The 24,266-nt window shown below is 46.2% G+C and overlaps 1 protein-coding gene across 3 annotated transcripts in view; it reads left to right on the top strand.

Annotated features, from left to right (window-relative positions):
• The window catches only part of Afg1l (AFG1 like ATPase), a 157,473-nt gene that overhangs the window by 14,339 nt on the left and 118,868 nt on the right, over positions 1-24,266 (top strand). For 2 of the 3 annotated variants that reach the window (XM_052163885.1, XM_052163886.1), the window contains exons 2-3: positions 8,414-8,637; positions 23,364-23,415. In XM_052163885.1, the coding sequence (XP_052019845.1) occupies positions 8,414-8,637; positions 23,364-23,415 (276 nt within the window). Of the gene's footprint in view, positions 1-8,413; positions 8,638-23,363; positions 23,416-24,266 lie in introns of those variants that run through there. The other variant, XM_052163887.1, reaches the window with a different exon arrangement.

The raw sequence follows: 24,266 nt of genomic DNA, 5'->3' as shown, positions 1-24,266 counted from the left end.
TTCCATTCAGCTCTCCCGTTTTTTCAAGACAGGATCTTTCATCGAACCTGGAGCTCACCGATTGATTAGCTAGCCGGGCGGTCTGGGATCAGCTGGCTCTGCACCCCCCCCCGCCCCCCCCCCCTCCCCCGGGCTAGGACTCCAGTGACTGCTGGGGACCTGACCGAGGGCCTCTTGGCTGGCTGCAGGCCCTTTACCATGAGCCACCTCCAAGGCCTCCATTATTTCCTGAGGGCTTTAGGTTAGGATTTTGGGAAAGATTTATTTATTTTGTGAATTAATTGGGAATAATTAGTAATTTATAACGTTTTTGTTTGGTTTTTTGGATTTTGTTTTTGTTTTTTTTTTTTTCGAGACAGGGTTTCTCTGTGTAGCCCTGGCTGTCCTGGAACTCACTCTGTAGACCAGGTTGGCCTTAAACTCAGAAATCCACCTGCCTCTGCCTCCCAATTGCTGGGATTACACCACCGCGGCTAATTTATAACATTTTATCTTTCCTTCTTATAACATGCTTCTTTTCTCATACTTGGTTTATGTCTTTGTGAAAGATTTTCTGTGTTTTTCATTAAGACTTTGCATATTGATTAGTATCCTTATATAGACTTTTTTTTTCCTTCCATTTTCTGACCTAGGTCCCGCTGTGCAGTCCCTGGCACCTCCTTCCACTTAGTTCCAGAGCCAAACTGGGCTGGCTTGGAGAGTGCACTCCTGACTTCCTGAGCCTCCTCCTGGCCTGCGCCGCCCTTCCTTCCCCTGCCTGAATTCTTTCTGTCTTTTTGATCTCAATGGAAGTATCATTTCCTCTCACCCTTCCTTAACTTCCTGACCTAGGCTGCTATCTTTGGCTCTGCGATCTCACAGCTTGGTCCTTCCCTCGCTGCAGAGCAGTGCTTTGTTAGTCTTTGTCAGAGTCTGTGTTTCTGAGAGTGCAGTCACAGGCCCTTGAGATCAGCGCGGACAGAGTTTGCAGAGTCGTGTGGCACACGGAGCTTTGTACTGTAGGCGCTGCATTTCTCCAGTTCTTTACGCTAACCTCTCGTAATCTTTTGATTTCGTGTTTCTTCATGGTATTAGGAAGGGAAGTGGGTCTCACTGTTTAGCCAAGCTGGTCTTGAACCTGTGCCTCAGACTTTTGGGGAGCGTTAACTTTTGAAGCTTGTCAGACTGACCCTACATTGACTAGCTTATTAATTGATTGATTGATTCCTTCTTTCTTTCTTTTCTCCTCTCTCCTTTCCTCCCTTCCTGCCCCCTTACTTTTCTCCCCCTTTCTCTTTGAGATTGGATTTCACTCTATAACCCAGACTAGCCTTGAACCCTGAGCCATTCCATTAGGACTGAAATCCCAGGGAATAGCTCAGTATGTAAAAGAGTTAGCCACACAAGACTGAGCACACAAGTTTGATTCCTGGAAATCTTCTAAAAATCTGTATGTGGGGCATGTGCCTGCAACCCCAGGATGCCTGCCTTGCAGGGGGTGGGGGGTGTGGAGCCAGGAGAATGCAGGTCTGGAAGATGCAGCAAAGCCACAGAACCCAAAGGCTGTGCCACAGGGAGGTAGAACAAGGAGCAACTCTCGGAGGTTGACCTCTGACCTGATGTGTGATGGGCACACTCATGCTCACAGTCAACACAACGCACACACACAGAGACAGAGAGACACACGGCACACACAGACACACACACACACACACACACACACCCCTAAGTACTGGGATTATAGGCATGAGCTGTCACTGATGCCTGACTTAAAAAAATAGACTACTCACAAATTCTATTCACTCTTTCTGGATGTGCACCTGTCAAGGAATGTTCTGGGGTTTTTAAAAAAAAGTTTTCTTTGCCTTGGAAATAGACATGTGATAGCTTGCTTATCTTTAGTGTTAGGTTATACATTTTTGTTTCCTTTCTTCTTATTCTTGTTTTTCCACTAGAGGGGACAGGGAGATGAAGTCTTACTATGTACCATGTAGCCCTGGTTGGTGGCCTAGAGCTCACTGTGTAGACTGGGCCGGCCTTGAACTCACAGAGACCCGCCTGCTTCTGTCTATGGTCGTATCCTGCTTCAGGTTTCCAAATAGCTGTGACTATCAATCTTCACTAGCTAAAACCTCAAGATTAGGACAAATTTCCAACATTTCTTAAAAGAAAATGCTTATTTCCTGTTGGATTTTCTCTTTTGTTTGTTTTCGTTTTAAAATCTATTCATGTATGTGTATGGATGGGTTGCCTGCATGCATGTCTGTGTACCCAGTGCATGCTCGCTCCCTGTGGATGTCTGGAGAGGGAACAACATTCCCAGAACTGGAGTTACAGACTACTGTGGGCTACTGTGTGGGAGCTGGGAATTGAACCTGGATCCTTTGGAAGAACAGGCAGTGCTTTTAACCCCTGAGCCATCTCTCCAGCTCCCTATTTGATTTTTTTTGTTTGTTTATCATTTTGCCTATAGTTCTATAGAGATAATAAATCCATCCATATAAAGACCTTTTCACAGCCGGGCAGTGGTGGCGCACGCCTATAATCCCAGCACTCTGGGAGGCAGAGGCAGGCAGGTTTCTGAGTTCGAGGCCAGCCTGGTCTACAGAGTGAATTCCAGGACAGCCAGGGCTATACAGAGAAACCCTGTCTTGAAAAAAAAAATCCAAACAACAAACAAACAAACCAACAGACAAGACCTTTTCACAATGCACAAACCCTGTGAGTTCTTTGTTGTTACTGGGCCAGCCAGTACAATTGTTTTTCAAAGCACATGCATGCATTATGATCACCTTGGGTGGGTCAGCGTGTTTCCCTTCATGGTCTTTGACAGAGCAGTTCAGATATCCTGACATCATAGGAAAAGAGTGAAGGCAGAAGAGAATGAACTCCTGTCCTGGACTCCTTCTGAAGAGGTCTGAGATCACTGTGAGCATCACTGGTGAGGGAGGTGGTCAGAGGTTGTCTGTCAGGGAAATGTCAGTTCTGTGACTGAGACCCAGAGTGGCCATGGAGTCACATGATGACACTCACCGGATCCTGATCTCCTTCCCTTAGCATCACACCTCCCTCCACACTCCCACACATGGGACGCGCTGCCCATGCCACGTCTTGACCTGGGAATGTGGACCTGTTACCAAGCTTCTCTGGGCAGCTGTTTCCTCCATTGTTTTGTTTTCTGAGACAAGGATTAATGTAGCCCAGGCTAGCCCTGAACATATTAAGTAGCTGAGGGTGATCTTGAATTCCTGTTCCTCTTGCTACCAAGTGCTGAGATTATAGCCTGTGCCACCTTGACCCTCCAGCAGTTCCCTTATCTCTGAGTCTGGGATAATGTATCTTGTAAAAGTGACTTTTATTTCCCAGATGTAATTGTCATCTTGGAGGCTTACTGCTGAAGAGCTCACTTTTTCTAGCTCTTTCGGAACTCTGCTGGTGGGTTCAACTCGGCTGTTCTGGCTCAAACTCCTCTCCAAGCTGACTGATTCAGTTGGCTTCTCTTGGCTTCTCACTGAATTGCTTGGCCTCAAACTCACTGTAGCAATCTGTTTTAATCTTCCGGCCCCTTCTGTGTTCACCTGTGTGTAGCTTGTTCTCTCTACAGTCTGCCTCTGGACAACTGTTTCAGTAAAAGCTGCCACTCATGAACTGCACGGCTTGTTAACTGACTCTCTCTTCCTGAGCTGCTGCTCTCTGATAGCTTCTCGTGAGAGTTGGGTGTATCCTATCTCGTTCTCTCAAATCTTTCTCTGACTCATCACTTTGTCTGTCCCTCAATTAGATGTAATTGTCTGGGAGTAAAGGTGTGTAATAAAGGATTCCAGCCGGAGAGGTTAAAATCTGCATTCCAGCCAGGCTGCACAGAGCTGGGTCTTTGGATGTGACCCCTTGCCAGAGCAGCCTTGCTGTTGGGTTACAATTCCTCTGTAGTATTTACCTGATAGCATGGCGGTGAAGACCAAACGAGTGAGCTGGTCTGTAGAAAGTTCTCAGTAAAGGTTAGTGGTTGCAGCTGCTCCTTTCTTAACTACCTGGTCTCTGGAAGTTTACTCAGCCTTCCGTGGTACTTGGTTCTAATCATCTATCCATCTCTGCACACACACACACACACACACACACACACACATGCACACACATAGCACACACACACACATACAAGCATGCGCACACACACATGCACACACATAGCACACACACACATACATGCATGCACACACACATGCACACACACAGCACACACACATGCATGCACACACACATGCACACACATGCACACACATAGCACATACACACACATGCATACATGCATGCACACACATGCACACACACATGCACACACATAGCACACACACATGCATACATGCATGCATACACACATGCATACATGCATGCACACACACATGCACACACATGCACACATATAGCACACACACACACACACACATGCATACATGCACACACACACACACACACACCCCACCATGTAGCTGGGATGCATGCACCCCACCCCACCATGTTTGCAGGAAGCACTGACATAAGATACAACATTGAGGTGTTTGAATGAACAACATGGACCTTTGGGCTTCCAAAATCTTCCACTTTTGTTTGTAGATCAGTGCGTGGAACTTCAGAAGGCATTTTCCCACTGTCCATTTGGAGTACAATAAGACAAATTAATACAAATCAAAATAATATGGTAGCAGCATCACATAATTTGCGTATACTGATGTCGTGACAGATTTAATTTAGTCAGTTTTGGAGAAGCCTTTTGTGTGTCAGTTTCTACAGCTGCTCTCCGGTGCTAGCCTGGCCAGGCTCACTCAGCCTTGAGTGAGTGCAGCGAGAGTCTCTCCACGGCTGCTGATTGGCTGAGCAAACGCCTGTTCCTCACTTCACTTTCAATTTCTTTTTGAAAAAAAAAATGTATATGGTACTAAGTTATTGTTGAGAACTAAAGAGGGCTAAGGTTTCAGAAGTTGGGAGCGACACAGGTGCTTTGTCCCCAGGCCTTCCTATGCACAACCCTTACAAGTGAAATATATTTTACGTGGTATATGGGGATAGGAAGCCAAGGCGGCTGCTGCTGAGTTTGGCCGAGGTGAGTCCTGGGGCCTTGTCAGGAGCCCCGTCTCATCAAGGCCTGTTATCCTGCACTGAGTGAGCAGGATATGACAGTGGCAGGAAAGGCTCCAGTGTTGAGCAGTGACAGGAAGGAAGGAGGGCGTATGTCCCTCAATAGTGGGTCCCAGGGCGCTCTGTTGTTAATTTTGATGTTTTTAAAATAGATTAAGAGTTGAGTGATAGGAAAATAAATGAGTAGGAAACCTGGTGTGGCTCATACTGATACTCCCAGGATCTAGAGGACAGAGAAGAGGGGATCGTGAGTTAGAGGATTTGTTTTTTGTTTGTTTGTTTGTTTTGTTTTGTTATTCGAGACAGGGTTTCTCTGTGTAGCCCTGGCTGGCCTGGAACTCACTCTGTAGACCAGGCTGGCCTCGAACTCATAAATCCACCTGCCCCTGCCTCCCAAGTGCTGGGATTAAAGGCGTGGGTCGCCCCCACCCAGCCAATTAAACAATGGTGCGGGCTACACAGTGAGACCTGTCTCAAGCAAAGAAAAAGAAAAAGGAGAAAGCAACTCGTAGGCAGTGCAGAGGGGAAGCTGATGAGATATTACAGTGGCTGTTAGGAACGAGATACTCAAAGAGGTACACAGAAGATTGAAACGTATCCAGTGGTGGGTGGTGGTGTGTGCTTTTGTTCCAGCACTAGGAAGGCAGGGGTGAGGGCAGGGGCAGGGGCAGGGGCAGGGGCAGGGGCAGGCTATTTCTGAGTTCACAGCCACCCTGGTCTACAGAGTTAATTCCAGGCATGTGTGGAGGTCAGAGGACAGCCTGTGAAAGTGGGTTCTCTCCATCTGCTATGCAGTTTCTAGGGGTTAGGAAGACATCATCAGGGTTGGTGTAAGTGCTTTTTCTGGGTAAGCCATCTTCCTGGCCCAGAATAAGGTTTTCATGGTGATTGTCATATAGGGACCCGCTGCCTAGCTGTACCAGATTTTCTGATTGGATGAAGGGAAGTAGATATTCAGTGAAACTACATTGTTTACAGAGCATTGCTCTTTACTTTTCTGGGTGTGATGATGATGATACAGCCCCTCCCCCACCCCCTTCCCTGCCTCCAGGAACTGTCCAGAGCCAGTCTTGGAAACAGTCAGTTGCTATCTTGATCCTTCTGTGTTAACCTTTACATGCCATTTGTATCCCAGAAGGTGGGGAAGTGGCCAGGGGGCTGTTGGGAAATGCAAGTTATGTAGGTATAGATGTGCTCCTCTCTTCCCACTTTTCTTTAATGAATTGAGGATTTTAAATTTTATCCATTATTATGTATGTATATAATGTGCATGTGTGGGTACATGTCATAGTATCTATTTATGTGTCAGAGGATGGCCCACCTTCCACCTGTGTGAGGATTCTAGGGATCAAGCTCAGGGCATGGGCTCGTCATCAGCTTAACCCTTTACGTCTTCTTGTGTCGGCTAAAATGAATGGAAGACTTCTGTATATAAAAATGTTGGCAATATGAAAAATCCCTCATTAAGCAGGATATCAAAGCTTATAGCAGGTTGCTTTTGGTTTTGTTCCTTTAGCACGCTATGAAACTAGCCTCTGCCCAACTCACTGGACTGTGGACTGAATTTCTTGGGATGCTGTGTTACTTGATTCTAGAACTGCAAAGAAGGCCAATTAAGGAGGCGTGCTAGGCAGTGTGGTGGCGGTAAGCCGAGGCAAGGGAACCCCACCACAGCCTACACACAAGATAATTAGCATGTGAGCGAGGGCGGCGGGTAGTGAAAGGGATCAGGGAATGGGCATGGGGCTGAGTAAGGCTTTTAGGAAAGACGGAAAGAAGGTGTTAGTGCTTCGAGCTTTCCTGATTTGTTTTGTATTGTTTTGTTTTTTGTTTTTGTTTTGTTTTTCGAGACAGGGTTTCTCTGTGTAGCCCTGGCTGTCCTGGAACTCACTCTGTAGACCAGGCTGGCCTCGAACTCAGAAATCCACCTGCCTCTGCCTCCCAAGTGCTGGGATTAAAGGTGTGCGCCACCACTGCCAAGCTTCCTGATTTGGCTAAACTGCAGAAAGTTAAGAGAATGAAGAGAATTCTCCTCTGATTGTGAGACTCTGAATTGTTTTTCGAGACAGGGTCTCTCTGTGTAGCCCTGGCTGTCCTCAGACTCACTCTGTAGACCAGGCTGGTCTTGAACTCAGACAGCTGCCTGCCTCTGCCCCCCAAGTGCGGGATTAAAGGTGTGTGAGGACATTACCCGGCCTCTGAGATCTTTCAATATCAGGTGCAAGCCCAAGAACCAATTCAGTGCTGACACTGTGCCCTACAGAGGACATTCTGAAGTGACAGCCCAGCCATCGAGTGAGTGACTCCCTTTCCTATGCCAGCTGCACATGAGATGGCCCAGTTACCCACATCTCTGCCCGGCAGGCTACAGGTTCAGGGACCTCCACTCCTTTCCCATCTCAGCTTTGGTGACTAGAGAATGGCTCACACAACTCAGGTGTGTGGCTCATTTATGATAAGGTCCTAGGTCGTGGAAAGCAAGAGAACTCAGGGGAGGCACACCTCCCTCTCAGTACACAGCTGTGTGCACTGACTTGGAAGCTCTCGGACCTCTCTTCACATCAGAGTAACTGTGAAGTCCAACCTCTAGTCCTCCTGCCCTCCCCAGAGTTCTGTGCATGGGGTTGAAAATTCAGTCTTCTCCTTGCTCTTTTTGGTGAACGTCTCTGAAGCTATCCAAGCCAGACAGGGGTCATTATGAGTGACAGAAGATGAACCACTCAGGGATTTGTCAAAGATGCTATTAAAAAATAAAAAGCTCTGTGTGTGGATGGATGCTTGCTTTATATGTGTGTGTCAGAGGATGTTGGATTCCCTGGTTTACACATCGCTGTGAGCGGCCTGATTTGGGTGCTGGGAACTGACCAGCAGTCCTCTGAAAGAGCAGTTACTTCTCTTAGCTTCTGAGCTACCTCTTCTGCTCCCTTTAACATTTTAGAAAAATTATGTGTATATGTGTATTACTGTATGTCACTTGAGTGCAGTACCTTCCGAGGCCAGAAGAGGGCGTGAGCTTTTTTTTTTTTTTTTTTTACTGGAGACAGTTGTGAGGTACTCCTCTGTGTGGGTGCTGGGAACCGAGCTTTGCTCTGCGCCTTCTCGTGGAATTCTGAGGCGATCCTTTTTTAGGAACCCTTAATAAGAACCAGAGTTGAGGACCAAATAGCCTGGCGTCCATCCACTCGGGAGAGTAGATGAAGGTCAAAGCTATCCTCAGCTATGTAGGGAGTTCAGCTGCTTACCCAAGACCTTGTCCGAATGAACGAATGCAGTCTAAAGTCTTGCATGTTTTTGTTTGTAGCCTACACAGTCCAGACGTCCGAGGGTGTACGCCCATCAGCCGCTTCCGAGGCCCATTCGAAAGCTTTGGCTGTTTGCCACGGGCCTCTGGACCACTACGACTTTCTGATCAAATCTCAGGAGCTGAGGGACGATGAACAGCAAAGAAGAGTGGTGCAGTGTTTGCAGAAGTTGCAGGAGGACCTTAAGGGATACAGCATAGAGGAAGCAGGGCTCTTTTCAAAGGTGAGCTTCTCGCATTTTCTAAAGAGGGTTCGGTGCTGGGGGGACAGCCATGAGGTTAAACCACATAAAGGTTTAACACGGGGTAGGCTGATCTCCGTTCCTGCTCTCCTTAGCGTCCTAAGAGGATGTTCCTTAGCTTCCTCTTACCTTCACCCATCCAAGCAGCTTCATAGCTATTAGATCCTGGATCCCTGGCTAAGTGAAGCCTCTCTGCGACCCCCTCCATCCCCCTCCGTGCCCACCCCATCGCCATCCCCATCCTGGTCCTCAAGCCCTTTCCTGGAAGGTGGCAGGGGTGGCGTGCACGCACACGCGCGTTAACCACGTCTCCCTGCTTGCTTTGCTTCATTACACTTCTGTGGGTCCAAAGAAAGGGGAAAGTATGATGAACAGCAGCGGTGGTCTTCCTGGGTGCAGTTGAACAGAAGGTGGGGCAGCTAAAAGGACTCTCTCATGGTGTCCCATTGTTTGACCACCTTCGGGTGGCTGGGAAAACCCTTCCCTCCCCTGCCTCCTGCTGAGCCCTCCTGGTGCTGCACTGGGGGATGGGTTGGTCCTTTCCGGATGCACTCTGGATCACTTTTCCTGGGTCCACTGCAGCCATAGGGAACATGATTTTGTTCCACAGCAAAACCTGCTGCATGGAGTACTTTAGTTACCCTGGATTTCTTCTTTTCCCCCTCTTCCACCTTTTTCTTTTCTTTTCTTTCTTTCTTTTTTTTTTTTTTTTGGATTTGGTTTTTTCGAGACAGGGTTTCTCTGTATAGCCCTGGCTGTCCTGGAATTCACTCTGTAGACCAGGCTGGCCTCGAACTCATAAATCCTCCTGCCTCCGCCTTCCAGAATGCTGGGATCACAGGCGTGCGCCGCTGCCACCACCCGGCTCACCTTTTTCTTAAAAAAGAAAATAAAGCATGCAAGTCTTTTGTCCACATGTCTGTGGAGGCCAGAAGAGGGCGTCAGGTTCCCAGCAATGAGGGTTGCAGATGGTTGGAAGCAGCTGTGTGGGTGCTGGGAACCGAACCAGGGTCCTCTGTAAGAGTGCCCAGTGCTTTTAACCACCGAGCCACTTTTCTAATCCCCAGGTTTGACTTCTATGGGCAAGAAGTAGGTACCAAATTGATTTTGTCCTGTGTACCCTTATATCTCTGAGGATTCACGGCAGGCTCTCCCACAGGCTCTAAGGAACCCTGCCGTGGTAGCTGCCCGTGAAATTCCTCATTCACCAGGGGAGGGAGATCTCTGTATGTCTCTTTCTCTCTCTCTTTTCGGAGGGAGATCTCTAGATCTCTTAACTGAACCCTGACCTTCGGATGCATCTACTACCCTTTCCTGCATTTCTTACCCAGGTAACAGCTTTCTGCCTCGATCACTCTTACCAATTCTCCTTTTGCCTTTTTATTTCTTATTAATTGATGGGTTAATTAATTAATAGGTTCTTGCTGTGTAGACCGTAGACCATGCTGGCTTCAAACTCTTACACAGTTTTTTTTTTTTTTTTTTTTTTTTTTCCTTCTGGCGGTCCAGGGGATTAAACGCTGGACTTTCGCACATGCGCAATAGGCACTCTAACCACTGAGTACAAGGCATGCACCACCGTGCTGGGGCTGCCTTTTTTTTTTTTTTCTTTTAAAATAATCCACATGTGGATGCGAGCTCCCGGCAGTGGATGGAACACTTGCCTCTTGTTTTCCTCTGCTTTGGGCTTTAGCTGAAATTCATCTCAGTCAGAAAATCCATGCCTCGTCCAGCTATCACCAGCTATAGAGGCCAGCGTGGTCAGGGGGAGTCACGGCAGCAGTAACAGGAGCTGTACACTTGGGAAGCTAGTTTTTCCCTAACTGAATGGCCACCATTCTGCTACTTCCCACAACCCAACCATTCCCTCACTGTAAGGGCTTTGGGAAAGGAGGTACCGTGTGACACGTAGTATTAATAGTTGATTTAAACCTCTGGTGAGATGGCTCAGTGGCTATGAACACTTTCTGTTCTTCCAGAGGACCCATGCAGGGGCTCACAACCACCTGTAACTCCAGTTCTAGGGGACCAGCTGCCCTTTTCTGGCCGGTGGGCACCCTCTCACACATGGAGTACATTCATGAAGACAAACCGTGCACATTAAAACAACAACAACAACAACAACAAAAAACCCAAACAACAATGCAAACTTAAAAGAGAAAATACCAATGAAAGTAATTTTATTATTATTTGTTTACTTGCTATTTATTTATTTATTTATTTATAGACAGCGTTTCTCTGTGTAGCCCTGGCTGTCCTGGAACTCACTCTGTAGACCAGGCTGGCCTCGAACTCAAAAATCCGCCTGCCTCTGCCTCCCAAGTGCTGGATTAAAGGCATGCGCCACCACTGCCCTGCTGAATATTATTATTTTTCTAGACAAGGTCTTAATCTGTAGCTCTGGCTAGCCTCAAGCTTGCTTTTTAGATCAGGCTGTCCTCAAACTTAGAGAGCTCTGCCTGCTTCTGCCTCCCGAGTTAATCAAAGCTGTGCAACATCACACCCAGCCAGTAATTTTAGTTTTTAAAATGCTCTTGAAGGGTTTAGGACACTAGATTTGGGATAGACTCTTGCAGGGCGTGCTGGAGACCCCTGCTTTTATCCCCAGTTCTGTAAAATATAAGAACAAGCAAAACCCCACAAATAAAAAATCACTCTTCAGTATTAAAAAATCTCTTATGCTGGCATACTGGCATACTTTTAATCCCAGCAACTCAGCCTCAAGACAGGGTTTTAGCACAGGCTGGCCTTGAACTCTGGATGATGTTGACGATGACCTTGAGTTTACTTCTGATCCTCCTCTTCCTGATAAGAGCTAGGATTATGGGCTTGTACTTTTGTGGCTGGTTCTTGGGCCTGGAATTCTGATCCTGAAGCATGCTAAGCAAGTGCTTTTCTTAGCCACACCCCGGCTGTATCCCTAATGTAACCCGTGCCTCTCATGTGCTTCTGGCATGAGACCATTCACCATAAAGGCAGCCATACCTGCTTTCACTGGAGCCAGCACCATGCAGTTTTGATGGGCAGCCTTCAAAACTGAGCAAAATAGACTTCTACAAAAAGTTAGCCTGTTTCAGGAATGTCAAGATAAGACAAAACCAGGTAAAAGTGGACATTGTGTCATACATGTGGAATTCCCAGCATTCAAAAGGCAGAGGCAGAAGGATCTGTGCCTGTGTTAGATCAGTCTGTCCCATACAGCAAGTTTTATACTGTCTGCTATATGAGATATTGTCTCAACAACAAACAAACCCAAAAACAACAATGGAGAAAAACCAAGCAAGACAGACTTAGGCCTGAATTTTCCTCATGGTTCCTAGAACTCGAATGTTCAGATACAGGTCGCGCTGACCCACTGTTCCTTTCCCTCATGGTCTAGGTGTGTGAAGGTTCGTGTACACATGCATGGAAGATACAGGTCAATAGTTGTCTTCCTTTATCACTTTCTGTGAGAATGGGGCCTAAAGATGAGGTGGACTAAAGTCTCATGAGGTAGCCAATTTTATTCAGAGCCTCAGACAACTTATACTCTGAGGATAAAGTGTACGATCACAAGGACAAGCCGTCATGGCAAAACATGTTTTCCTGCAGAGGCGTATAACCAAATAACAACAGTCAGGTAATGAATAATCTGAAGTAACCGTTCTGCTGTTTGGAAAAGCTGAGGTCACAAGACTCTTGTTTTCTTGGAGTTTTCTCACAAGCATTCAGAATTCACACTCCATGGCTTTATTCTTGGATCATGTTCTGCAACTTTCTACCATATTTACTTGTTTTGAGAGCTCTGTCTGTCTGTCTGTCTATCCATCTATCTAGTATTTAGAGATCTGTAACTGAAGCTGGAGTTTGCCTATTGGCTATTGGTCAGCAAGTCCAGGGACAGTCCTTTCTCTACTTCTCCAGCACTGCCGTTATAGACATGGAGGGAGTGCCCTGCCTGGCTTCTCTGTTGGCTCCGGGGATTCGAACTGTATAACAAACTCTTTGCTGAATGAGCGCTCTTTCTAGCCCAAGACTCAGATATCTAATATAGTTGGAGAAAAAACACGTGTAAAGCTTTATTTTTTTTTGAAGATTGTGAAAATGCTACAGACCCATCTCTTCTAAATACAATGGGGTGGGAGGGGGGGTGGGGGCAGAATGGGACATAAATCTTCCAGTTGTCATTAAAGGGACATCTGAGTGGTTGGGCCTCTCAGTCCCAGATGATGCTTGTGGCATTCTTACCGTGGTCGTAGATTCATGACTTTGAGTGTGTTCTCTGTGCAGAAGTTTAAGGTTTGATTCTCTCCTCTCCTGTCCTGTCTTGTCCTGTCCTCTTCTGTCCTCTCCTCTCGTCTCCTCACCTGCACCCTTCTGTCCTCTCCTCTCCTGTCCTCTCCTGTCCTCTCCTCTCCTCACCTGCACTCTCCCGTCCTCTCCTCTCCTCTCCTGTCCTCTCCTGTCCTCACCTGCTCTCTCTTCTCCTCTCTTCCTCTCCCCTCCCCCTCCTCTCTCCTGTCCTCCCCTCCCCTCTCCTCTCCTCTCCTCCTAAGAAAGTTTCTATAACTCTGTCCTATCATAATAGACCTTCCCTCCTTCACTTGGCCCTGCTTCCGCAGTAAGCATTTGAAGAAGTTCAGAGCATTGCCTTTGCCCCAGGAGCAGGGGACTATGAGAGTAGGAGCTCATGGACACTCTGTCACCAAGTAAAACTTACAACCAGGTTAATCCAACACATTTAATGTATGCATAATTGTTATTGTGCTGGGAAGTAATTAGGCATAAATGATAAGTAGCTCATGTAAATCACTATAATTAGAATTACTTTTACACAGCCGAATCAAGCGTTTCTGGAGTCAGGGAGGGAGAGAATTAAACAGCCTTCCCTTCTCGCTCTCCATTAATCAGGGCTGTGCAGGCTCCAGGTTTTCCATCCTTTTGGAGGAGACTTCATAGCCTGTGTGGAAGGAATTGAACCTGGGGCATCTCACTATAGCCACATTTCACGGAATAGTGCTTTGCTTGACCATAGCCTGCACTTGCCGTGGTGTTTCTGTGCCATGGTCTTGGCCGAGGAAGTCTCACCTAGTGATGTGGTAGCAAGACGCCCTGGTTTGTGTGACAGTGTGCAGACAGCAGTGTGGAAATGTAGCCCCTGTGGTTATGTGAGGCGCATTCTACTTGAGGACGGTAACAACTGTTACTTGTCCACACGGGACTCATGCACAAACAGTGGAGCTTCATGCGAAGTGAGTGTGCTGTGACGGAATCTGACTTCACACTCATCGATGGATCTAGCCATTCTCATTCCTTCTCACTCTATGTGTGTGTGTGCGCGTGCGCGTGTGCTTGTTCCCCAGTGGTACATTTTGAGGCACCGCATGGTTGCGGTGGTGTTGGAGACCTATAGTGAGAGTTTTGGTTTCTTAATAATCCAGTGATGCTACGTGAATATGTTTTTGCTTGAATCCCAGGTGTGGGATATGGGGCTGCCTCAGTTTGTCCACAGCCGCGAACTAGAATTGGTTTGTGATTAGGAAGGGCATACTTTTTTGCCAGCTGCAGATAGTTTAATTCTGGGGACTCTAGAGAGGGCGAAAAATGCCAGAGCCCCAAGAGGGGCAGGAGGCACTCCGAGAAAGAGAAGGCTTCTGCCCTCCCTCCTGCTCCTGGTTCCCGCTGCTGAAGTTTGCCAAGTGGACCTGACTACGAAGATTGGCCTTGTTCCAAGGAACACTACGTCCCTAGTCAGCAGAAGTAACCTGAAGAGAACTATGCCGGGGCTGGAGAGATAGCGCAGCCGTTAAGAGCGCTGACTGCTCTTCTGAAGGTCTTGAGTTCAAATCCCCAAATCCCAGCAACCACATGGTGGCTCACAACCATCCATTATAACATCTGACGCCCTCTTCTGGGGTGTCTGAGGACAGCTACAGCGTACTTACATATAATAAATAAATAAATCTTTAAAAAAGAGAGAGAGAGAAAAGAGAGAGAGAGAGAGAGAGAGAGAGAGAGAGAGAGAGAGAGAGAGAGAGAGAGAGAGAGAACCATGTCCTCCTCCTTTGCTCTCAACTTCTTTTTCTCCTACCTCGTCCTGGAGATTGGAAGGGAGGCAGAGATATAAGAGCCAGATGACATAGTGTCAACAATACACCAACGGAGACCACGATGGGGCTGTCTTTGCCTGATTCGCTCTTGCTCTTCTGAACTACAGTGACCCTGCTCCCCCCTCCCCCCCCCCCACCTTGTAAGTGGAGCACAGGAGGGTGGCGTCTCTTCTGTAGTTTCCTCTCATTCATCCCATTTGCCACAGTGTATCAAGACTGTTCCTAACATGTGCTACTTTTTTGTTTCTTTGAAACCAAGTCTGGTTGTATAGTGTCTACCATCTCTGCCTCCCAAGTGCTGGGACTAAAGGCATGCTACCGGTAGCACCAGCTTTAGGGGCCTTAGGTTGTCCGCATTTGCCTTTACTAAGTACTTTCTTTTCTTGGTCTTCTTGGGTCTGTAGAATCAAACTCAAGGCCTGGCATAAAGCAGGTCCTTAATGTTCAATCCACGTTTATAGAGTGAATGAGAAAAGTAAGTAACAGAAACCTCACAGAAGATGCATGAAAGAATTCTGTGTTGATTTGAAGGCAGTTGTGGTAGCTGTGGGCCTACCTGTGTGTACCTCTGATCTTGTTTCTGTGCCTATCTCTAGGGATGATTCCTTAGCAATAGCTGTTGCCGGATATTTGATCACATTGTGACCCCAAGATTGTGTTATTTACTGAAAAAAAACAAAAACAAAAACAAACCTGTTTCTGGTGGTGTGGCTTAGCTTTAGCGCACACCTTTAATCCCTCTGGCTGGAATATAGACGCTTCTAGGACTAGGTCTGGGTTAGGAGACGAGGCAGTAAGGCTCCAAGACGACCATTACTTCAGGAGGATAAAAATTACAGTTACAAATAGTTCTTAACTAGTGTAGAAGATGCCTGCAATCCCAGGGTCATCCTCCAACTGAGAATCTTCATTTCAGAGCAAGATGCCTCCCCCTCCCCCACCAGCTCCCGCCCCGCCCCGCCCCGCCCCACTTTCTTTTAATGATTTCCTGACCATTTTGAGGCTTATGCTCATGTCCTGGGTGTCGCATTGCTTAGTGGGAGATGGGGGAGGGATGGAGGTGGGGACAGAGGGAGGGGCATGGTGGGGGGCATGCCGAAATCAGTTTCAGATAGGAGCAAGAGGCCATGGAGGATTTGCTGGAAATTTTTCTTCTTGTCACTTGTCTCCCAGTGGCACGTGGGAGTACTTAAAAAGACTTGTTGCGGGACCTGAGTTCCCAGCACTAGGGATGGAGAGGAAGAAAGATGGAAGTCTGAAGCTAGCTTAGGTTACCTAGCAAAACCCTGTCTTAGAAAAGTTGAAATCATTTATGTCTGTCTATTCTGTTATCAGAGATTGAGAGGTGTTCTGCTTCCTCAGTGTAGACAGGGTCTCTCTCTGCCTGCCAGGCTGGTCTCCAGTCCTTGGCCCCTAGTCAGGGGGCTTCCTGAGTAGGTAGAATTATAAGTGAACACTATCATGCCCTCCCTCCCTCTCTCCTTCCCCCTCTCTTATCCTTCCTTCCTCCCTTCCCTTTCCTTCCTTCTCTCCCCTTCTGTTGGATGCTTAAATCCCAGTTTATTAAATTAACTTAAAATATAATACGGGAGAATCGGTGGGGAGATGGGCACATTCTGGGCTGTGTCTGCACGAGAGGAGCACTGTGCGGGGGTGGTGGTGGTGGGGTGTTGAGCTATGCGCTCACGGTGAGTTCACCATGTCCTGTCAGTAGCAGCAGGGGCTTTTCTCAATGACAACTTTAAGCCAAGAGGACTGGGTTTGAGCAATGACTGAAGGGTCTGGGGTAGGTGACACATCCCTGTTCTACCTACTGCTCCATGGCTGGCTGCTAGCTGCTGCTCTGTAAGCCATTTCTTGTGTGTTGTAGAATCTGAGAGCCCCTTTATTTAGATACTTAAATACGCTTAATTATACTAGTAAACTGAGCAAATTGATGTACTTTAGGTTAGGAGGGCTCTTTTGAACATCAGCTAAAGCCATTAAAGAAAAGCCCGTTTTCATTTAAGGAGAGTTTATGGATGCTAACATATAGTTCTGTTGTTTCCCCCCCCCCCCCCATTTTTAAAGATCTTTAGAAACCTGAAGGATGTACTTTTATCAAAAGTGGTCTACGTGGAGAATGCTGTAATGCCAGTTTTTTTTTTTTTTTTTAAAGATGTAATTATGCTCCGCATTCCAGCTGGAATCATTGTCTCTGATTCCACCATTTGGGGAGATAATAATGCAGTCGTGGGGAAATGGGGAGAAACAGGAAAAGTAATATTCCTGCATTTTAAACAAATTGAAAACAATACTTTTTATCTTAACAGCAATACCCTTATTATCTAGTTGTTCTAAAGGAAACTGTGCTGGAGTAGTAGGGTGGGTGATCCAGAAAGGCAGAGAGTGTGTGTGCGTGCGTGCGTGCGTGCGTGCGTGCGTGCGTGTGTGTGTGTGTGTGTGTGTGTGTGCCTTTTAGTTTAGAGCATTAATGAGAACCACCATGGATCATTATGGGTAAGATTTTTTTGTTGTTGTTTTTTGTTTTTGTTTTTGTTTTTTTGGATTTGTTTTTTTCGAGACAGGATTTCTCTGTATAGTCCTGGCTGTCCTGGAACTCACTCTGTAGACCAGGCTGGCCTCGAACTCAGAAATCCGCCTGCCTCTGCCTCCCAGAGTGCTGGGATTACAGGCGTGCGCCACCGCCGCCGCCACCACCACCACTTGGCTATGGGTAAGATTTTTAAAAACCTTTATTTTTTTGAGACAGTGTCTTGCTATGTATCCCAGAGTTGCCTGGCATTTGACATCCTCCTGCCTCTGCCTTCTGCGTGCTGGGATCACGTGGGTATATTATGTGCTCAATACCTTGGATTATTCATTCTTTTCTTTTTTTTTTTTAAAGATTCATTCATTTGTTTATTATATGTAAAAATCAGACACACCAGAAGAGGGTGTCAGATCTCTTTACTGACGGTTGTGAGCCACCATGTGGGTGCTGGGATTTGAACTTCGGAAGAGCAGTTGGTACTCTTGCCCGCTGAGCCATCTCTCCAGTCCCTTGGATTATTCTTAATGTTAAAATTTTAATGACAGAGAGAACAAAAGACAAGGTCTAAGTCATTAAATGTAAGTTTCTAGGGCGGTCATTTTGAGTTTACAACAGTTAAAGGAAAGGAGTGGTTTGGAAAGCAGATATCTAGAAATCAATATGCAGGTGGGTTTTTCTGTCGTCTGTCTGCTTTTTTTTCTGAGACAGGATTTCAAGTACTTTGAGCTGGTCTTGAGCTCACTGTGTCGCTAAGGATGGTCTTGAACTTCCGGTCTTTTACCTCCCTTAGGAGCTAGTGTAGATGTGAGTTTTAAGAAATATCTTTAGAGCCAGGCCTGCTGATGCTTCCGTTTAACCCTAGCAGAGGGAGAGGAGGATCTGAGCTGGAGGCCTGCCTCAGCTACATAGTGAATTCCAGGCAAGCTCAGACTACCCTGAGAATTCACTTAAAATTTCTGAAGAAAGAGATTGAGCAAACACTAGAAAAAATGGAAAGACAACCCGTGTTTACAAATTAGTGGAATTAACATTGTGAAAACAACTATCCCACCAGAAGCCATTTACAGTGCTGGGGTCCAGGGATCGCCCCACAAACCCCCCAGACACTGATCTCAGGCACACTGGGAGGATTTATCAACCGCACACCCTGGCTGTGGTTTCACAATGGAAGACACCTTCTGGTTTCTCTATGCAGAAGCGGGAGCCATTATCTGGAAGTGACAAGGGTGTAGGTCAGCTTCCAGGAGACTGAGAAGGTTCCAGAGAACTGTCAACGAGAGAATAGACTAACTAGGAGTTCTGGAAAGCTTTGCTGGGTTGGTTTAGAGTTCATTTGTGCTGCCCAGAGTTGAGCCCAAGGGCTTGTGGGATCTAGGTTGCTGTCTGCTGCTGAGCTGTAGCCCCAGGCTACATACAGATCCAAATTGCTTGAGCTTACTAACCAACTGTATTGTCTAGATGTTTGGGGATTATTTTTATTTCCTGTGCATGAGTGTTCTATCTATCTATCTATCTATCTATCTATCTATCTATCTATCTATCTATCATCTGTCTGTCTATCTGTCTCTCTCTCTCTCTCTCTCTCTCTCTCTCTCTCTGTGTATGTGTGTGTGTGTGTGTATGTGTGTGACATAATGCCTGATATGTGAGGAGGCCAGATATGTGGAATCCCCTGGAAATAGAATAAATAGGTGGTTGTGATATGTTGTGTATACTGGGAATCAAACCCAGTGTTCTGCAAGAGCTGCCAGGGCTCTTAACCTCTAAGCATCTCTTCAGCACCCCCACTCTGCCGTGCAAGTTTTAAATAGTTTCACTATAGTATGTTTTATGTATTTATTATTAACTGTTATGACTAATATCTTTTTTTAAAATTTTTTTTATTCGATATAATTTATTTACATTTCAAATGATTTCCCCTTTTCTAGCCCCCCCACTCCCCGAAAGTCCCGTAAGCCCCTTTCTCTTCCCCTGTCCTCCCTCCCACCCCTTCCCACTTCCCCGTTCTGGTTTTGCCGAATACTGTTTCACTGAGTCTTTCCAGAACCAGGGGCCACTCCTCCTTTCTTCTTGTATCTCATTTGATGTGTGGATTATGTTTTGGGTATTCCAGTTTTCTAGGTTAATAACCACTTATTAGTGAGTGCATGCCATGATTCACCTTTTGAGTCTGGGTTAGACTAATATCTTATCAATAGGCCTATATAGGAAAGTATGACAGGCATGGGGCTCAGGAGAGTCCAGGCGGACCATGCTCCCTAAGGCTAAGGGCAGACTTGCGTGTGACATCATGTACGGGCCTGTGGGAGAGCTTAGTGGTATTACTACCAGGCTTGGTGACCTGAGTCTGAGCTCTGGGACTCACATGGCAGGCAGCTGGGGAGCACTGACTCTCAACATAAACCCCGTCATCCACATAAATGCTGTGAAAGGCACACACCCACTCTGCGCGCGCACACACACAGAAATACAGAACTGCAGTAAAAACTTAAATGCTATTTAGATAGACTCTGATTAACCTTTATCAGTAGACAGTATCTAGGTTTATTTTTATTTAAAACCATTTAAAAACTCAGGATCTTTTTGCTTGAGCCTCCAAGCGCTAGGATTGCTATGGATACCTAGCATTATCTCTTTATCACTTAAAAACATATAAGGTAGGGCCTGGCATTGTGCTACAGCCTCAGTGCAGGCACTCAGAGGCAGAGGCAGGAGGCGGGATGCAGGAGGGAGGCAGAAGGGAGGTAGGTAGAGCTTTGTGATTTTAAGGCCAGCTTGGTCTACATAGAAAGTTCCAGGCCAACCAGGACCATTACATAGTAAAGCCCTCTCTCAAAAACCAAAACATCTTTGCCCCCTAAAAATTCCAAACCAAGCCCAAATTCAATTTAATTTCAGAAGAGGAATGGGAGGTAAATATGAATTTTCAAAAAATTAATCAAGTATATTTTAAAATATATAAAGCAATGTTATATAAACTGTAGACGTAGCATACAAAAATCGGACAGGTGTTCTTTCTAATGCATATGGGTTATTGAATAGGAATGGAAAAAAAGAAGACAGGTTTGTAAGTGCTTCTTCCTGAAGTACTGAGCATGAAGTCCCAGCCATTACATTTGCCAGGAAGCGTTCTGCTGTTGAGATGTCCATCCCATCCTCAGTGCTACGTTTGCTAGAAACACTGAGCCCCGACAAAACCCTTCTTCCAACTTTGTTGTGTTTTTTAACTTAAATTTTGCTTTTTTATAAAAGATTTATTTATTATATGTAAGTATACTATAGCTGTCTTCAGACACCCCAGAAAAGGGGGTCCAATCTCATTACAGATGCTTGTGAATTACCATGTGGTTGCTGGGATTTGAACTCAGGACCTTCAGAAGAGCAGTCAGTGCTCTTAACCGCTAAGCCATCTTCTCCAGCCCCTAAATTTTGCTTATTTAGTGGATATTGATAGCATCATGTGAACAATACTGTTGAGAATTGCCACACAAACCACTCGACACCGATCTTAGTCAAACAGAGCTGGTTCATTGACTGTGCTCCCCAAGACTGACTGATTGATCGGGGATGTAGCCTACGGGGAGATGTCTGTGGCCAGGAGTGTTTCTCAGGGCGAAACCCACAATGAACGCATGTGCAGGTGCAGGAAGTGCTGCTCAGTGGTCGGCTCTGACTCAGGCGCTTTCGGGAAGCTAGACAGACAGTTCTAACTGGCCTTTGTTCTGACTGGTCCTAAGTGAAGCTTATGGCTGTGGAATTTCTTAGGATTAACAAACCTCCCAACATAACAGGGTATGTGGTCAGCTTGACCCTGCTCTGAGTCAAGCTATTTTTCTGTGTCAGTAACAATATGAAATGACCAGCAGGCATGGAAGAAAATGGCTGCAGCTATGCTGGGGGAGCCGGCTTCAACACAAACCAGAGAAAGAAAAACTATTCCAGGTGTGGTGGCTTGCACCTTTAATCCCAGAAATGGGGACCTCTGAGTTCAAGGCCAGTCTGGCCAACGTAGCAAGTTCCAGGCCAACCAAGGCTATACAGATACAAGGCTGTTCTGCCTTAAAAAAGAAAAACAAAAACAAGAACCCATACCAGAGCAATAACAATAAAAAATATTCTTACAGAATGTATTTTGAAGAACAATGAACTACAACACCACCCCCCCACACACACACACACATTGGGGTCCAGGAGTCACCCCACAAACCATACAACACCAGTGTCAGTCAGACAGTGGCAGTTTATTGAGCATTCATCCTGGCATTGATTGATCAGGGACTTGGGACCTAAACCATAACAATGAGTTAAGAGCCTACAGAGTTTTTAGGCTCCAAATCCACAAACTTCTGAGCCAAGTTACTTTACCAATCAGGATTTAGGGCTAGGCGGCTTCCTTAGGAACATGCCTTCAGGGTACACTTACCCTGTTCTCCTTGGTTGAGGTATCCAGCTGTGGCGGGGACGTCCCCTGCCTGTCGTTCCTGCTTTAACTTGCCAGCCAGGAGGATGTCAGTTCCCAGGAAGGTCTTGGGAACCTCAAACTTTACTCGACCCCCACTCAAAATGGAAGTGTTTCCCAAATGGGTTTTAAGTAGGCGCAGGTGTCTCTCTTATGTTGGGGTCCATCCCAGGGGTAGTGTATATAGGCAAAAACCATAAAAACTCATATGCAGGTACAGGAAGTGCTGTCTGCTGGTTAGTTTGGGTCTAAGTTTATTGTGGCGAACTATACAAAGTAGTTCAAACTGACCTCTTGTGATTGGTTTTCAAGGGCACCAAAGCACAGAACATAACAGAATATGCAATCAACTCAGGCATGAGAAAGGTTCCCAGTAACGGTAGTAACAGCATAAAATGGCTGGCTAGACACCCAGGCCTTGGCATTCCAGTTCTCCAACACAGAATTATTTTCAAAAGATTTCTAGCTGGACAGTGGCTGCATACCTTTAATCCCCATACTCAAGGAGGTAGAGGCAGGCAGATCTCTGTGATTTTGAGGCCAGCCTGGTCTACTGAACAAATTCTAGGACAGCCAGAGCTACATAGAGAAACCCTATCTAGAAAACCAAAACCAGACCAAACCAAACTAAACCACCAAAAAACCCTCCAAAAAAACCAAAACCAAAAAAATCAAAAGAACAAACCCAAACCCGAGAGAAAGAATGAGAGAGAGATTTCTAAAATTCAAATCATGATATTGTTCTAAAATTGTTTAAGGGTGTAACTCTGTTTTTGGTTGGCAAGTTGAAAACAGAGTGATACAATGTTTCACATACACAAAAAAGAAAGCAAACCTCAGGTGTTGGCAAGTGTGAATCTGTTTCCAGCTGTGTCTTAGGAGTAGTGACTTGCAGGGGACATAAGGAGTCTGTTCACATGTTGGAATCAAAGTGGAAAACAGTGGCTTTCCTGGCCTGTACCAGGGTGTGGCCTGTTCCAGGGTGTGGCCTGTTCCAGGGTGTGGCCACATCAGGAGATGGATTTAGTGGAGTTGTGAGCCCATGGGCTCTACAACAGAAACAAGAGTGTTGTAGGTTGGATTCTGAGTTGCGGTGTCAGGTTTTGCCCTTTAAAGCACAGTCAGGTTGTTTAGTCCAGACATCCTCCTGCTTCAGCCTCCTGTGTGCTAGGATTATAGGTGTCTGACATGCTAGCCATCTTAATCACATCTCACTACACAGCTCAGCAGTAATAAATATAGACATAGTTCTCCGTATTACTGTATCACTCCTACCTATCTCTTCATGTTACACAAATGGGACCTGTATCCCCTGAACAGTGATTCCTCGCCTCTGCTCCACCCAGTAACACAGGTCAGAAGTATTTTATCTTTATGTGACTAGCTTATTTTATTAATACAATGTCCTCAAGATTTATCTGGGTTGGGGGTCTATCAAGAATACCACCCTTTTAAAGGCTGCATAATACTTTGGCTTTGCAGACTTTCACACCAAGTTTTTTCTACTTATTGTATCTAATTGCCCCCTTGTTGTCCTATATATAGCAGAGTTGGGAACATTATGTATATATGATTATATGCAATTATTTGCATGGTAGAAAATTTGTAATTTGTTCTTAATTTGCAGCTTTTGTCAAGGAACAAACCTCCCAAGGGCCTGTATGTTTATGGAGACGTTGGTAAGTGTTAAGTAAGTGCTGGGCGGGCTAGTCAGGAACTCTGCTGCTTTCCCTCGGGGGGTCAAAACTTCCCCATCCACACCTCTCCATCCCAACCTGGAGGACAGGAGGAGGGGTCTGACTTGAGAAGGAGGGGCAGCCATCAGCCTATGATGCTCATAGGCTGGGGCTGCTGTTTAAGGCAGAAGTGGTGTCACTGAAGACTGCAAATACACTTTACACTGGGGCGGCCCATAGGACGGAAGTCCTCTGTAGGCGACTAGACAGCCAGGGTCTCCTCACACTGCTGCTCTCTGAGCCTCCTTTTAAGATGAACTTATTCCTTTTCACATTTAATTTTTACGCACATTTCTATTTATGACCTAAGCCTTAGATTAACGACCCGGTTATTGAAAACCTAATCTCCCCAGGGCCCCAGAAGCAGGGTCTTATGAACTCCAGTGGTCCTCCTGCCTCAGCATCACCCTGCAGTTTCCCTTACACCAGTTAGTAGACACCGTTAGGGTCTCAGTGGCAGCAGTTCCTCATTCCTGAGTTCCGTGCATTGGGCAGTCTTGCTTTTTCTCAGCGCCTCTGCAGGTCTTGTGAGTTTCCAGATGGGTGGTGCTCCTCCTCAAGTATGGTGCTCCTCCTCACGTATGGTGCTCCTCCTCACGGGTGGTGCTCCTCACTGTTCTGTGCCAGGGCACTGCTCAGGGCCCTTACTCTGGCTGACTCTGGTTCTTTGGGAGCACATCACAGTTCCTGAACATTCCCTTTCATGTTCAGTCATTGCAAAAGCTCTGTTCTTTGTTGTTCCTGTTACTTTAACCACTGACCATAAATGGAGATGGTTAGGGAAGATTTATACA

The sequence above is a fragment of the Apodemus sylvaticus genome, chromosome 19 (genome assembly GCF_947179515.1).
Source record: "Apodemus sylvaticus chromosome 19, mApoSyl1.1, whole genome shotgun sequence".
Taxonomy (NCBI): domain Eukaryota; kingdom Metazoa; phylum Chordata; class Mammalia; order Rodentia; family Muridae; genus Apodemus; species Apodemus sylvaticus.
Note: the sequence above shows the minus strand (reverse complement) of the source record. Positions and strands in the feature narration are given on the sequence as shown.